Raw genomic sequence first — 16,905 nt, 5'->3', positions numbered from 1 at the left:
GCAGCAAACATTAGTACACATGGATCACTTTGCAATAATTTTGTATTCACAGGAAATGATCTCCATTCATTATATTATGGGTTGCACCCTTAAAATGTCAAGTACAAATCTCAATGTGAGTCTCTTGCCTTCCTTGCAATTCCTCACAATGAGGTCTAGTCGCTGATGAATAATGGTGCAGAAATGGCAACGCAATGATTTGCTGCCGTGGCAAAGCAAAGGCATTTCTCTCTTGCAAAACATGACACAGTAATTAGCAAAGCCTGCTGTTACCCGATGCCAACAGATCATTGACCAGAACGAGAAACTTCTCGTCTGCCACTTGGGCGTCAGTCATTAGGAACACGGTGCCAATATTCTTCACGCCAGCTTTGATGTAGAGGGATGCCAGGTCACTCTGGGTGAACAGGGAGAGAGAAAGAGTTGGAGTGGGAGAGTGACACACATAATGAGATTGGGCTGTTAGAGGGCCAGAGATTTGTTATTTTGCAGTGATACATGCCTGAGACCTGTGTTGCTGCACGGTTACTGTGTGGATTCCCACTTACATACACCTCCATGTTTAAAATTAAAACTTACAGGTAAGCCTCACTTGGCTGGCAGAACCGTATGCATGTAATACCATTTTTCAGACCTAATATGAGACTAATTTACTTCATCAGATGGATGTTTTTCCAGCGTGGTATGTGTGGTGAGTAATCCACTTCAAACCTTTAGGTCAGTGATACTGTAGCCTTTTCTCAAGGTGATCTGGAAAACCTCCAGATTGGAGATGAAGGCAGCCAGTCGGGTCAGACTCTGCTTGCCGCTGCCGCCCACTCCGACCAGCAGTGCGTTACCCCGTGGAGACTCCAGGATTCGGTTTATACGGCAGCTACATGTGAAGGAGCAGACAGTCGGGGGAGGGAGGAATGAGAGGTGTGAAGGAGGAATCAGCGGAAGGGTGAGATAAAAGGTAGAGGAAGAAAAAGCCGATGAAAAATATCTCTGACTCATACGACAAACAGCAGCAGACAAACAAACAGCGATAGTTTCTGTCGCCTCCTCTCTCTGCTTTAATACTGCCCGTCACTGGCGTCCCCGCCACACAGTTTCATTGAGATGTATCAGATTAAATTGTACGGTGCTCCTGGGAATCTTTATGCCTTCAATAAAACAAGATGAGTGTTCCTCTTGTCTCTTCATTTTAAATAGATAAAATGATTTCATTATAAAAGATAGGGGAAGAAAACCCATATAAAGACTAATTTAGAAGAATTTCACCTAGCCTGGAAAGGCAGTGTTTTCCATATAAAAATCATATATAACGCCAAAACCACATTATTAATGATTAATAGACGAAAACAAGAACAACCCCAGATTTCTTTTCAGCACTGTAGTAAGCCTGACAAAAAGTCACAGCTCTGTTGTGCCTTGTAAAACTTTAGTTCTTAATGGTAATGTCTTTATGAGCTTCAAAAATAAAATTGTAAGTACCAGGGGAAATATTAATGACATCCTTCCTACAGCTGTCACACGTTTTTGTCATGTACATTGGCTTTAGAAACATCTTTAAGACCTGATCTATATTCAGACTACTTGTCTTCTGTTGATTGTGAGCTAACTTCAACAACTGTTTCATCTTTAACAATAACATGTCTTTTATATCCCATCCCAACTCGACTGCTCAAGGAGGTTTTACCCTTACTAAACAGTTACATATCAAATGTGATCAATCTATCTGTATCCAACACCTTTGAGGTAAACCTCTACTTAAAGAGCCTGCTCTTGATTAATGTCTTTTAGAAAACTGTAGCCCGATATCAAACCTGGCCGGATTTCTAAAATCCTTGAAAAAGCTGTTGCAAATCAATAATGTGACCATCTGCACAGAAATGGTTTGATGATGAGTTTCAGTCAGGATTTAGAATGCATCATAGAAGCAGCACTGCTGAAAGTTACCGATGATCTTGTCATTGCCTGACTCTATACATTTCCTGCTAAATCTTAGGGCTGGATTTGACACCACTGATCACAACATTTTATTGAAGTGACTGGAACATCTCATTGGGATTAAAGGAACTGCACTCAGCTGTTTTTAATCCTATTCATCAGATATATTCCAATTTATTCATGTCAGTGTTGGCTAGTCAAAGCGCACAACAGTTAGTCATGAAGTTCCGCATTGTTCTGTACTTGACCGCTGTTTTTCAAGTTATACACGCTTCCCACCAGACAGCATTTTTTAGGAAATACAATATACCCTTCCACCTCTATGCAGATGACACGCAACTATATTAATGCATAAAGTCAGATGAAAGTTTTTGTATTTGGCCAAAAAATACCACATAAACTATGTAACCATATAGCTACTCTATATGACATTGTCTTGGCCTCCAGTAGAACTGAAGAACTGCAGAATTATTTTGGACCAGGATGGGTTCTTAAACTCCCACATAAAGCAAGTCCCTTGAACAGCCTTCTTTAACTGGCACAATATTGTTAAAATAAGGATCATCCTTCTCAAAATGATGCTGCATTAGTTACCTATTGGAAACTGAAATTCCTTATTATCAGCATGTCGCATTAACTCTGTGATAAGCCTCTAGTTAATCCATTTGATCCAGTGTAGTGACAGTATATGAGATTTAGCAAGAATATCCTATTTCTCCTGAATCAGTTTCTCTTCATTGTCTCTCTATAAAATGGTCAATGGTCTGAACTTATTAGCACCTTATTTTGCCGACAATTTTTGCCTCCCATAAACTCAAACAGTCACACACCAATGGCGACAGAGCTGCCATGCAAGGTACTTGCTGGGTACAAGGAGCAACTTGGGGTTCATTGTTGTGCCCAACCACCGACCTCAAATGCTGTATAATCTAAGCCATCAAGAACAGAATTTAAAAATCTCCTCACATAAAAAGGCCTTATTGACCAGGTTCCATTATATTTTAAAGACCTCATAATAATAATATTAATATTAACTAATAATTAACTACTAATAATAACTATTAACTAATATTACTAATATTAACCCAGAAGAATGCTTCAATCTCAGAGTGCAGGCTTACTTATGGTTCCTAGAATTTCTAAAAGCACAGAAGGAGGCAGCGCCATCAGCTTCCAGGTCCGTCGACTGTAGAACCAGGTCCTCAGATTCGGTTGAGGAGGCAGACACCATCAGACACCCTCTCTATTATTCAGATTAGGCTCAAAACTTTCCTTCCTGACAAAATTTATAGTTAGGGCTGGCTCAGGTGACCCTGAACCATCCATTAGTTATGCTGCTATAGGCAGAGACTGCTGGAGAACCTCTCGAAGATTGTAAGATCTCACCCTTACTAACTTAAGTGTTCTGGTATGAGTTATGTTGGGATTTGGTGCTATATATGAATAAAAAATAATTTGATTAAATCGGTGCTTACACATTAGCTGACATTTAGACATCCTAGACATTGACATATCAGCTGCTTTCATCTTCTGTTCTGCTTTTCTACACTTCTCAGTTGATTTCATTTCGAAACTTTCAAATGTAAATTTAACTCACCTGACATTTTCAACTCAAAATATTTACGTTTCAAATGACATTTCAACTGCTTTTATCTCTTCCACTGGGACATCAGCTGACATTGACTGGAACTTCAGCTGTTTTTATCTTTTACATTTTGGCTAACAGTTAAGTGCTTTCATCTTGTATCTTCAAGTATTGATTAAACTATTTTAAGGGCTCTTACTTACAGTGTGACTGTGAGTGCTTTTTTTTATTTCAACAGTAATTGTTTACAGTTCATCTTCCTCAGCTGCTTTAATCTTTGTTCATTTGACAGTTACTTTAATCTCTAAAGCTTTAAATGTAAATTAAACTTAACTGATATTTCAATTCAAATCTCTTCCTGTTAAAATGAACGATCAACTGCTTTCATCTCGATTACTTTAATTGCTTTCATACAGGTCAACTGTCATATCATAACCCCTTCAGCTGTGCACATATTCAGATACAAATTTGACTGCTTTCAGCTCTTACTTTTCAAACGTTAATTCACCTGCTTTAACAGACTATATAAACTTCCTTCAAGACCTAAACAAATAATTTACAACCCCGTTACCGAAAAAGTTGGGACGCTGTGTAAAATGGAAATACAAACAAAATGCAATGCTTTGCAAATCTCATTAACCCATATTTAATTGTAAACAGACCAAAGAGAACATATCAAGTGTTGGAATAGAACATTTTTATTGTTTTCTGAAATATATGTGCTCATTTTGAATTTGATGGCAAATACAAATTTGAGATTCTTTTTGGAAATCATGGATGCTGCATCCTCCAGGTTAAGGAGGACAGGGACCATCCAGATTTTGATCAGTGCTCAGTAAAAAAAATAGCATCTGTGATGGTACAGGGATGCATTATTGCGCATTGCATGGGTAGCTTGCACATCTGCGAAGGAACCATTAATGCTAAACAATATACACAGGTTTTGGAGCATTGTTATGTTGTGCTGCCGTCCAGACAACCTCTTTTTTCAGGGAAGTCCTTGCTTATTTCAGCAAAAAAATGCTAAACTGGATTCTGCAAGTATTTCAACTGCATTGCTCTCTCGTATAAGAGTCTGGGTGCTAAATTGGCCTGCCTGCAGTGCAGACCTGTTTCAAATTTAAACAATTTGGTGCATTATTAAAAGGAAAAGTATGACAGAGGAGACCCTGGACTGTTGAGCAGCTAAAATTATATCTTAGGTAATAATAAGACAACATTTCACTTCCAAAACTCCAGAAACGGGTCTCCTCAGGTCCCAAACGTTTAGAGTGTTGTAAAGAGAAGTGATGCAAAACAGTGGTAAACATGACCCTGTCACAACTTTTTTAAGATGTGTTGCTGGCATCAAATTTGAAATAAGCACATGTTTTACAAAAACCAATAACATTTATCCATTTCAACACTTGATCATTTGTATTTGCTCTATTTGCAATTAAATATAGTTATGTGAGATTTGTAAATTATTGCAATTTGTTTTTATTTACATTTTACACAGCGTCCCAGCTTTTTCACAAATGGGGTTGTACATGCTTTCAGCAATTATATTTAAACTGACACCTCAACATTAATCAGTGCTTTCACTACGAGACATTTAAAACTATCTCAGCCCCTTGACCTAAAATCACGAATTCCTTTAAATATTTAAATTCAGACAACATTTCCCATGACTATCAATATGACCTCAATATTTCACATACAAATAATTGACATGGTATCACAGTTACAGTATAACTAGGAACAGTCTCTGAAGCTACATTTGTGAGTGTAAGCACTTCCCTGTTCTCCAAGAAACGTATGTTAATTACTCATCTTACCCATGAAATAATGAGGACCTGATACTGAATCTGTCTATTAGATAATTCTGCTCCATGCCAACATTTTAGAAAACACTGTTTTCAGTGATCTTAGCAGACGAGCATGGAAGAGATAAAAGGAATGACCTTTTCAAAACAAAAACCTGGTGGTGTTTTGTTTTTTCTAAATTACTTTGTAGAATCATAAAAGAATAAAAATCTTCTGCTGTCACCAGGTTTATCTTTAGAACATCAAGTAAGCAGACATAACTTCTTCCACAATACACCCATTACCTTCCTTTACTGGAAATTAGACGTTTTTAGTTTGACAGCACATTATCTCTGATGTTCTTAAAGCCACTGTGAGACTTTAGTAGGTTTGTTCATATCCCTTGGCTTTGTTCTCTACTTTTCATATCAACAAATTCCATTAAAAGACCAAAGTCCCTATTAATTTGCCTGTTTCCTACTCGGCCTCTCAGATCAAACCCCGTTAGTTCCTACTCCAGACAAATGTACTTTTATTCCCAATGATTTCCTAAAACAGCTGATTCCCGCAGGTTTTAGAGGAGTGAATAAGGAATGTGTCAGGGACGACTTCCATGTGTGGGTTAATCCATGGTGTTGAGCATTTGTGGCACTGTATGTGGGATTGCGTCCAAATAAACTATAGTGTTTGCTTTCATGGGAATGAAGGAACATGTCGCCCACTGTCACAAAAAGGCTCACTAATGTGCTTTTCATAATTTGTTGGGCTTTATGACACAGAGAAATAAGAAGCATCAGGTTTTAGATACATAGAGAACACATGTGAGTAGATTCAGTGTATTTGGATTTGGTATTTGTTGACAATAAGAAACCATTAAAGAACATCATCAACCTTAACCTTTAACAGATCAGGGGATCAACAGGCTAAGTTTCCCCAAATTATATCGGTTTCTTTCATTTTAAAACAAAGACAGACCCATTTGATCCCAATCTTCAGATCCAAAGACATTTTCTGATTGAATCTCTACTCTGCATTTTTGTTAGGGTGTCATGATGTACACTGCATGATTTTCCTGTCTCTGCCTCAGACAGTCTTTAAAATGGAACTGTTAATCCTAAAATAACTGCGATGCCTGTTGATTTCTTTGACAGACAATAAAGAAACTTACAAAAAAACCACTTTTTTTCCCTTCCCCTCTCTGCACTCTCCCCACAGAATCAAACTTCCACTCACATGTGAGCCATGGCGTCCTCAAACAACACGAGGTTTAGGGTGGCGTTGACCTCGTTGTAGCCGTCCAGCACCTCCAGCAGGGTTTTATTGAGGCTGCTCCACGACTCTGCAGCCATGTACCTGGCCTCCCCGAGCCCACGGGCAAAGTGGCAGTACAGGTTTATGTGCCTGGTCTGCTCCAGAGTCTCCTCCACGTCCTGAGGGAGAGATGCACACGCACATGCACACATGCACGCGCACGCACGCACACACACACACACACACACACACACACACACACACACACACACACACACACACACACACACACACATTGCAGGGGTAAACATACAGAGCCACACACCACCCCTGTCAGCATAACATTAGTGTTAAGCTTAAACAGTCTGGACAGGGACAAAGCTGAATATCACAGCTGCGCAGAGGGTGACCTAGTTCATTTTCACCCTGGTAACTGTTAGGCCCCCAATGTTTCACTGGAGAGATTTTGTGCGTCTCTTAGGGAGGCAGCTTTTCTCTAAAAACACAAATCTGCAGTAGGTGAGGTGAATCTGGTATCATGCTTCTCAGTGCAAAACTCTCAAGATTTTCTTGTTTGCATGCAAAAAATAAAACATGCTGCATATTGCTCTGTGGCGCAGGGGCAAATTGTCATAAGTTTACATTAGGTGCGAACTGTGAAGAATATGTTGTAAGAGCGGGCAGGATTCTTCTCTCTCGTCTCCTCTTTCTGCTGGCGAGTGTACACACATACTTGTCAGGTTCTTCATTGTGCCATGACTAGTGTGCATGTGATCGAGCCGGAGAGGGTAGTGAGGGAGCAGTGGACAGAAAAACCATTAAAATGTTTTCCAATTTGCCGGGCTGACAGCGCAGACCCTGACAGCCGGACCCCCACACCACCCTGATTAATATTCTCTGCAGCCCTCTCTCCTGGGCCTACGCCCCTCCCCCCCCCTTAAAACATTCCTTTTTCTCCTTTCCTCTTTCTTCTCGCTGTGTTGGCCACTGATGTCCAGGTCCAGACACAGAGCAGGCAGCGTAATGATTTCCCCTCCTCTTCTACCCCCCCTCCAGCCTCCAGCCTCCCACTCTTGTCCTCCTCCGCTGAACTTTGTAAAAACTCTCACCTCGTAGAACTTTTTCACTGTGTCCGCCTGCAGCTTATCAAAGACCTGGATGTCCTGATCCTCCACCAGCTTGTCTCTGTAGACCCGGCTGGACTCGTGCAGGTAGACATTCAGCAGGTCCGGAGGGGCTTTCAGACACTCGCCGGTACAGAAGAGAATGCCCTGGGCAGAGAGGGGGGCGAATCAGACTTAAAGAGTTTCATTCCAGAGGCTGATTTGAACCATTTACGCCACACCAAGGAGGGAAATACAGGGTTGTCACTGAGGACAAATCAATGGATATTGAGTGGACAAGCTGTTCGTAGGTGTGTCAGAGGAACTCAGAAAATAATGGAGGCGCTTTTCTTTTATCTCAGTGTCTGAATGTCCACGGCATGTATTCTACTTTCTGATAAAAAGGGCAGCTGCTGTCATTAACCTATATGTTGGTACATTTTATTAAACAATGTTGTGATTTGATCAGGTGACATTTATGACCATGATTATTTTTACACACTACTGAATGGAAGATCAGACGAGACCTCATGCTCTCCCTTTTTCTCATGAAGTAGTTTTTCTGCATGTGATAAGACGAGTCAGCAACAAATAAAATGCATAATATAAATGAAAATCAAATAGAAAGTTAACTTTTAATAGTTACAGGCATTTATGTAAATTCACAAGGGAGATTTGTCCTTCAGAAAACCGTTCCAGACAAATTAGAGGGATCAACAAAATCAGATAATCTACCCAATATCATGGCAATCCATCAATAGCTGTGGAAAAATTCTACAAATAAAACTATTATGAAAAAGGTATTAAATGCAACAATTCCATTCTGTTTTAAGACATTGTATCTATATAAAAGACTAGACGCTGCCCAGAGTCCTGAAAAATAAATCTAAATTCATTATTTTGCTGATAACAAATAAGAAAACTCTCATGAGAAAATGGATGACAACATTCATTCCCACAGTTGAGGACTGGGTTATTGTGATCCATGATATTTCTCTAATGGAGAAACTAACTTTTGTTTTAAGACTTGAACAAGAAAAGTTTGAAGGATGTTGGAAATCGTGGGTTTATGATGCATCCTCATTTAGAACAGATTTTACATCATGCAAAATGTTGTTTTAGCTACTCTTCTGTTCACTGTTTGTATTTTTGTATTTTTATACTTTTTATTATAATTGATGTACTATTGACACAGTGTGGACTTTTTAAGTTGTTTTTTCTTTATTCTTTTCCCTTCTCACCCTCACGTTAAAATGGGAACATCATGTTAACATGCCTTACAAGATGATTTGTTCCAGTTTTGTTCCAAATAAAAATGTAAATAGAAAAAAATAATAATCTTCTGGGCACCACAAATATCTATCCATAGTTGTCAATACACTAACATTGTTAACCATGGTGCTCGAGGAAATGATTCATTCTCTGGGGAACATGAAGACATTTCAGTTGGGACCAAAGAAGTGACTGAACAACATCCATCAAACGGCCTGGTCGGCATGACTGTAGATAGATTTGTTTTTTCAGTTTGTGTTTCATGCATCTCTTCATCTTCCTCTTAATTTAAACAGAAAATCATGACAATGAGCAGATAAGCATTTAGTGGCTGATTGATGGTTAATGTATCTCTCAAGGAGGCCCGTGTGACGTGACAGCTTCCCTGTGAGGACACTGAAGAGGCAGCCAGGCAGAACTATATCGGTGCATCACATAAACAGGTGCCGTATAGGATGAGGAAGGGTTTGGAGAGGTGCCCGGGCGCTGTTTGTTCCCTTCTGCGCACTGTCACCCAGGAGGCAGAGGCAAGCAGATGTTGTGTGTTTCCAGCCCCAGAACTTATTCTAATCAACAGAATCATCTCTGGGGGTAAAGCCAGCTGAATCCGATCTGCTTTCATATCTGAGCCCACTGAATGTGACAATTGGCTGCTAAATCCACTGTGTAATGGTGCAGGTGGGAGGTGTGCTGTGTGTGGGGATATCTGGGAGGATGTGTGTGTCCAAGAGGATTCAAAGGGAACCAGAAATTATCGCCACCACTAGAAGCACAACAGAGATGTTTTCCACGAGTGTGTGAATGATGTATTCCCTTTTTTAATATATCTTTCTACATCATTTCATTGCTTAATGGTGTCAATCATGACTCCCCACATTTATTGTGTACAAGTGTGACTGAGAAAAACAAAACACCATATGGCACTCTAAACTTTATATAACTGTAATACTCGCAGGCTTAGCTGTTCGCCGTAGCAATCGAACAAACGGCAAAGCGTGAACAAACTGAGAAGAGACAGAACTTTGTTTTCCTTCCATCCAGCTGACTTTGGCAGACTATTTCATCCTCTCTGTCCCTGATCTTTCATTGCTTTGTTAAAGCCAGAGGAGAGGGATTTGAGAGTTCTGAGTGTCGGTATGTATCTGTCTGCCTTTCTGTCTGTCAGGCTGTCTGCAAGCAAGCACACTCTCCGCTTGGCCTGACAGCTGCTCTGAGCCCCAAACAATGCTTCCCCCGCTAACAAATGCACCCTGCTGACTATCCACTGAACATCATGCAGACATATTGTGCAGTCAGTACAGTTTGGCTTTAGTCTCTTTGCACGTGAGTCTCATGTACTCTCTTTCTTTCTCTCCCTTGTCTCTGTCCTCCGCGTTCACTCCGTCCATCTTTCCCCCATCTCCTCCCTCGCCTCTTGAGCCTCAAGGAGCTCATTTAGGCTGACGTGGAGAAGACAGGCCCACGGATATGCCCGCTGGTCATGGCAGAGAACGAACATTGGCAAACAGAGCTCTTTGACAACGCTCCCAGTCGGACGCCAAATTGTTTGTCTTGCCCTATTAGTGGAATTTCGCTACTGTACTTCACTTAGAGCATGTCTAATTTAACATCCACTGGGCATAATGATCAGCCCGAATGCTCAGAGGAAGTAGACATTTATGGAGACAGAGAGTAAGAAGTGGAGAGACGGAGTAATGTATAAAGTTAGCAAGGGGTAAAGGACAAAGTCAAGAAAGTGTTGGAGAAAAATCCCACTAAGGCTTCAACAAAACTCCCTGACCTGAGCAAGATGTAAGCAAATGGCTGCAACAATACTCTCAAGATACAATCTTGAGTGTTTTCTGGACACGTTTCTTTTGTCACATCTAAAACCACCTTAACAAGGACTGCTGCAGGCTCACACGGAGCCTCTGTGCTCAGCTTTTTCGCTCATTAGAGTTGATCATAATGAGACGGTTTCCTTTGGCTACATCTCCAATTTCCAAAGCTTATAAAAAAAAAAAAAACAACACAAAGTGAAGCACAAAAAGTCTCCCAATTATTTCAGCTGAGGCAAACATCTGAAACGTCAAGCCAGAAAACACTAACTGACAAACATTTAGGCCTTGCGCTCGAAATTAGAATCAGCGTTTGTGCTGTCATGTCAAATACTTTCCCACTTCTGAAGGTGCAAAAGAGCAGAGGTACGATGGGGGATGGGGGATGGCGGGGGGCGGGGGGCGGGGGGGGGCTGAGAGGCTGCTCACTTCTTCCCACCTGTCCGGAGGTGTTAGCGGCAAGAACTGAATAAGTTTGGAAGGTAAACTTCAAACGAGCTCCAGGAGTCCCTCTTCTGGCTTTCTTTTCAGCCTCTCTACTGGTGAAGAGAGGAACAGCAAGAAAGCTTTGACATTGTTTCTTCTCCGTGGTTATTGGATGTCCAGTCTTACTGTACAGACCAATTAAAAAAACATAAAGACTTTGACAAAAAAGGCAGAATGGCCCCTTCAAACACGAGCTTCAAAGTGTTTCGCTACAGCTAAATTACCCACTGTTTGAAGGCAGAGATGTGTGTGATCAAGGGGCTGGAAGGTAAATCTTCAGGTTGTCAGGGCTCGAGCTTTGGGATGGTAAGTTGGCTTTAATCTTTAAGTACAGAAGGCTCCAACTTGCTACAAATGCCTCATTATCCTTAAAATGAAGAACTTATCGGACGGTCTAACAGTGTCTAAAACGTCCTTTCCGATGGCTGACGACTGACAATCACACTCACATTATGCGGTGATTTGCCAGGTGTGTTTGTAGGGTTTAACCACTTAACTACATCTATCACCAATTTAGTGTGAACAATTGAATGTAACACAAAGAATCCCTTCAAAATGGTGGCACTACAAGAAAAGTCTGCAAAGTCCTCATGGTTTATCATCCTATCAGTCAAACTTGGATCAAACACTCATGCCCCTCACAGGATGAAGTGTATTAACTCTGGTTGCTTAATCTTTCCTCTAGCGCCGCCATCAGGTCACCCTCAGCTGTAGATATCAATGACACTACAGTTCTTGCACCATAGTAGCACATGTCCTGTCCTGTATGATCACTGCAGGACTGGTCTGAATAGTGTGTGGTGTTGTTGGTGTCCATCATGTGCAGGCTACGTTTAGGATTGCTTACTGATTGTGTCCTTTGTTTTGTATGTCCGTGCCTTTACAGCAAACCCATTTCCCTCTGAAGTTAATCACCATTGGGTTCATGTTCCCTGCAATTTCTGTTAAATGTCAAGCATGTCAATGCGAGCATGTTAGCATGCTGATTTTGACATTTGGCTCAAAGCACGTAGTCCAACCTCTTAGGACCTCTACCTGCAGACTCCTAGTTAAAGAATCTATGTGGATACAACCACAACATGGACATAAACAAACCAATTCTGTCTGCGGCGCCTTCCTACTTATCATTCACCCTTTGGCTATATTTTCAGGTAATTCGGTATTCAGTTCCACCGCTACGTAGATGACACCCAGCTCCTTCCCACCAAGCTCAATCAAGCCTAATCCAACTGTCACCCTCGTCCTTTTCCAACTGCCGACAGAAAATAAAATGTTGGTTCACTGATACTTTTCTCAAACAGAGGTTTCACTAGCAGGGACTAAATCTACTTTGGCCTAACCTGAAAAATGTTCTCTGACTATAGATTATTCCATAGTCCCTCCTCACCCACAGTTAAAAGTCTGTGTCATCATTGACAGCACATTATCTTTCAAAGCACACATCAATAACATCAGTGAGTCATGCTCCCACAGGAATATCAATCATCTTTACCGGCTATTGCATCTAGCAGCACCGCCATCCTCAAACATGCCCTGATTACATCCTCTATCAATTATTGCAACTCTCTCCTCTCTGGTTGTAATAGAGTGGTCTTGTTGCCATCTCGTAGCTGTGATATGTAAATTAAGTTGTGATGTTACTTTAAGGTTGGCTGGTGAATACGAAGTCTGCCAAGCCTCTCTGCAACGTGGTGTGTAGCTGTTTCCCTTGAGGCGTTCAAACAAAGACGTGTTTGGATTATTGAGAGCCTCCGAGTACCTCACACTGGTCTTCCTTCTCAAGATCTTCCAAAAACTATAACGTGACCACAATTCAGATGCCCACATCATCACAAGAACCCGAGGGCTCTGCTGTGACAAGACTACAACCGACCGTAATCTTTTGTTAAAAAACGTAACATAACGTCTGAATGCAAGACAGTGTGTCCCTTAGTGCAGGTATGTAAACACATCTACAAGTCCTTCAGCCCATACGTCCATATAGTTTGTTTGTTCTTACCCTCAAATACAACCAAGAGTGGTGACTAAATTAGCGCCCCTGGTTAAGTTCAGGCACAAAAAAAAATGCCTGGTTAGGGAAAGATAATGGTTCATTTCAGATGACTATGAGTTGTTAACAGCTCCAACAAACAGTGATTTCATTCTCAACTGTAAACTGTAAGTTCTTATGGTTTTATTTCAATAAATGTTCAAAAGATCCAAAATCTCCCAAAACATTTAAAATACTTTCAGGTGGGAAGAAGTGAGTACTTTCACTTCCATTATTAATGCAGGACTTTTACTTACAGAGGATAATTTTTGCATTGATATTTTGGTAGATTTACTTAAATAAAGAGTCAGAATACTTGTTCCATCGCTCCTGTTTCTGTGTACCTCCTCCTGTTGATTTTGACAGTGAACTGGTTATAAATTCAAAACATATTTCACGCTTTGCTAGTGCTACGTTCTTATGTGAGTGCTCTGATTAATAAATGTATGATGTTACCACGGGTTGCATTATTTGCTCTGTGAATTCAATAAAGCAAGAGAAAGCTAAAACTGAATAAACAGTAAAATCCCAGGCTGAACAATGAATGGATGGGATAGTTCATCTAATTTACAATTCTCAATTTCAGCTGTGTTAGCTGCATTAACAGTCAGTACATGCTGACATGAAATAGATGGACCGATCTATTTGAAGGGGTGGGGAGGTGGTGGGTCCGGGGGGGGGGGGGGGGGGGGGGGGGGTTGATAGTAGCACTTCCTGTACCTGACTTACAGTATACAGGTAGCCATATCCTGTATATTTGGGACCATTTAACCCCCAATCAGATGGGCTGCTTTAACAATATGTGGGTTAAAGTCGTAATGTGGATTTTTTTTTTTTTTTTTCACCCACATTGCAGGTTGCATGTGGTTCACTCGGTGCCAAATCTCAACCTGCATACATATGCCTACAATAGTAATTAATTGTTGTTAAAAAAAAAAAAATCTCACTGTGCTCCTAAACATCTTTATGTGCTCCAATTTGGGATACATGTACTCCCTGGGAAAAGGTTTGGAGTAAAGCCCTGAGTCCCTTCCATCGAACGTATCACCCACATTCTCCAGCAGCTTCACCGGCTTCCTGTTAAACACCCTATTGATCTCAAGATTTTGCTTCTCACCTTCAAAGCTCTTCATAACCAAGCACCTCCGTATTTCTCTGATCTCCTTCACATCTGCACACCCTCCTGTCCTCTCAGATCCTCCTCCTCCGTTCTTCTGACTACACCCCCGTACCCTACCCGCCTGACTACCACAAGGTTTAGAGCCTTCAGCCGAGCTTCCCCTCGACTCTGAAACTCTCCCACAAGACATCCGGAACATTGACTCTCTAAATACCTTCAAATCCATCCTCAGAACATACCTTTTCAAACTGGCTTATTCTGGTCGATCCTGACTCTAATTTCCACTCAATGTTTTATACTGATGGCAATTTTATACATATATATATATATTTATTATACTAATGTTTAATTGTATATTGCATATTTGTTTGATTTACTGATGTCTTGATACCTTGCTGTTTGTTTGATTTTGTGTTTGTAAGGTGTCCTTGAGTGCCTTAAAAAACGCCCATATTACATGTTACTGTTATTATTATTAATGTTGATATTATTATTGCTATTAATAGTATTAATATTATAATACTAATATTATTATGAGCATAGGCTTTATTGTAAATTATTGTAGCTCAACAAAATTGAATATGAAACACTGGTTATAACTACTACTACAAACTATTCATTAACTATGTGTTTCTACTTTTTAAAAAATTTTATCTTCGTATTTTCGACAAAGTTTGTAAGTCATGTTGTAAGCGAGATGTCACGCGCACTTTTTATGAATCAAAAATGAAATGCAAAGACAGGGTTTCTCTCCTTGTTAGGAAATATCGAAGTACAAGAAAAATGGTCTAATATAAATATCAAATACAAATGAAATAAACTTTAACGCAGGTTCTGTGTTACTGGTAGCTGTCAATTTACTTTATTCTTTGTTACTCATAGTTACCCGGTGGACATTTAAACTCACACTAGTTCTGCTCAAACACTCACAGCTCTCTGCTTCTTTTGGCGACTTTCTTGCTCATTCAACAGTTATTTTCAAGTTATTTGAATCTGTGAACTACGTTAGCTTAGCAGTTGGTGATGGCTTCTATTTCTCCTTCTCACTCTCCTGCTCTGAGTTTCTTATGTTCAGTTATTTTTTTCTGCCACCTTTAGTGATAGTCATACATGCAGTGAATTTGATAGTGGGTACGGGGAATCGAAACCTCGATTCATCACTATGAAAGCCAAATCATTTGCTGTTGTAAGCCGAGGCACTACATCTTCTTCTCTCCCCCCGGCAGCTACTGGAAAGAGAGGGTTCTGGGTAACAGCCTGAAGAGCACATAGCCCTGAGCTTCTGCTCATAGTTTACCACCAACCAGCTCTGTGGGTTCGCATGGAGAGTGTGAGAGAGGAGAGAAGCAAACTCTAAACACAACATTAAACTATATGGATATAGATGGTATTATCTCATTCTATATCCTGTTAAATATAAACAACATTGGGGCTTAATATAATGATAATGTTTAAAAAGGGGCTTTAAAGCCCAGCTCTACAACAGTCTTTATATTTTCAAATAATATTATGATCACTAGTTCGCCTTTAGAAAATCACACAGGTCATTTACAACTAACTCCCAGTACGGTATTAGAAGATTTAGATAAATCATGAAGTTATCACTGCTGTGCCATTTCACTGTGGAACTATGCACAGCCTCTCAAATCAGAGGCAGGTGAACACAGAACATTCCTGCTGGTGTGCACACATCAGTATTGATGTTTCTGCAGAGCTCCAGTTCAAGAGTTAAGAATTTCACTTAGTTATCTTAAAAAGTGTAGAAGAAGAAAATATGTATAGAACAATGAAAAAAAGAAATGAAGAAAACAGGAATGAAAGATGTGTGCGTGTGAGCCAAAAATTAGACCACAAAACTTAGCCCAACTTCTGCAGTTAGAATTAATCTGAGCAGTTTCCTTTCATATCACTCGAAACACATTCGTTTGGAGACAGGAAACACCAAACAGGTGCTAATGCAAATACAAATGCAAAAAAAGAAAAAAGAAAGAAAGCTGCTGAGAAAAAATGCTAAAAAGCTGAGTGCTGCCGTTTCCACCAACCTGCTTTGATTGTCTTCCTGTTTGCCTGCATATTTAGCACAGCAGCAGGTTTTGGTTTGAACTAACCTGCCTTATTTGTGAGTTGTGCTTGTGAGTTCAAACAATAAGTGACTCCTTTTACATTATACATTTGATCTGTTGCCTGCAGATTATTGCAGCTTTAAAGAAGTGAACATGAATTAGAGTCCCTCCTGTGTATTCTCTACATAGTACGCTTTCTTATATACGAACTCAGCACTCTCTTACTAAACTCCTACATGGAATTCTGAAAATTGAAGTTCCTATAGCTGAGTGGTTTGAAGCATTAATTATACAACCGAGTGTGTTAAATGAGAGCGCCTGCCCTCCATGAAACCGTGGAGGATTCTGACAGAAATATTGCCCCAAAAGCTTTTCCCCCGACAGCCTTCGTGCTCAGATATTATATTCATTTAAATACATTAAATCATCACTAACACCCGTGGAAGTGCAAATCCATTCTAT

General features: G+C 40.3%; 1 protein-coding gene across 1 annotated transcript in view; it reads right to left on the bottom strand.

The window, feature by feature from the left end:
- Positions 1–16,905, bottom strand: part of dnah9 (dynein, axonemal, heavy chain 9) — a 157,027-nt gene that overhangs the window by 66,887 nt on the left and 73,235 nt on the right. Inside the window, exons 48-51 of the mRNA XM_069156240.1 lie at positions 7,663–7,824; positions 6,536–6,732; positions 712–874; positions 274–397 (exon numbers count right to left, since the gene is read on the bottom strand). Of these exons, the coding sequence (XP_069012341.1) occupies positions 274–397; positions 712–874; positions 6,536–6,732; positions 7,663–7,824 (646 nt within the window). The remainder of the gene's footprint in view (positions 1–273; positions 398–711; positions 875–6,535; positions 6,733–7,662; positions 7,825–16,905) is intronic.

Source organism: Embiotoca jacksoni, unplaced genomic scaffold, assembly GCF_022577435.1.
Source record: "Embiotoca jacksoni isolate LCO1_2020_lvr unplaced genomic scaffold, fEmbJac1.0.p SCAF_20, whole genome shotgun sequence".
Lineage (NCBI taxonomy): Eukaryota > Metazoa > Chordata > Actinopteri > Embiotocidae > Embiotoca > Embiotoca jacksoni.
Note: the sequence above shows the minus strand (reverse complement) of the source record. Positions and strands in the feature narration are given on the sequence as shown.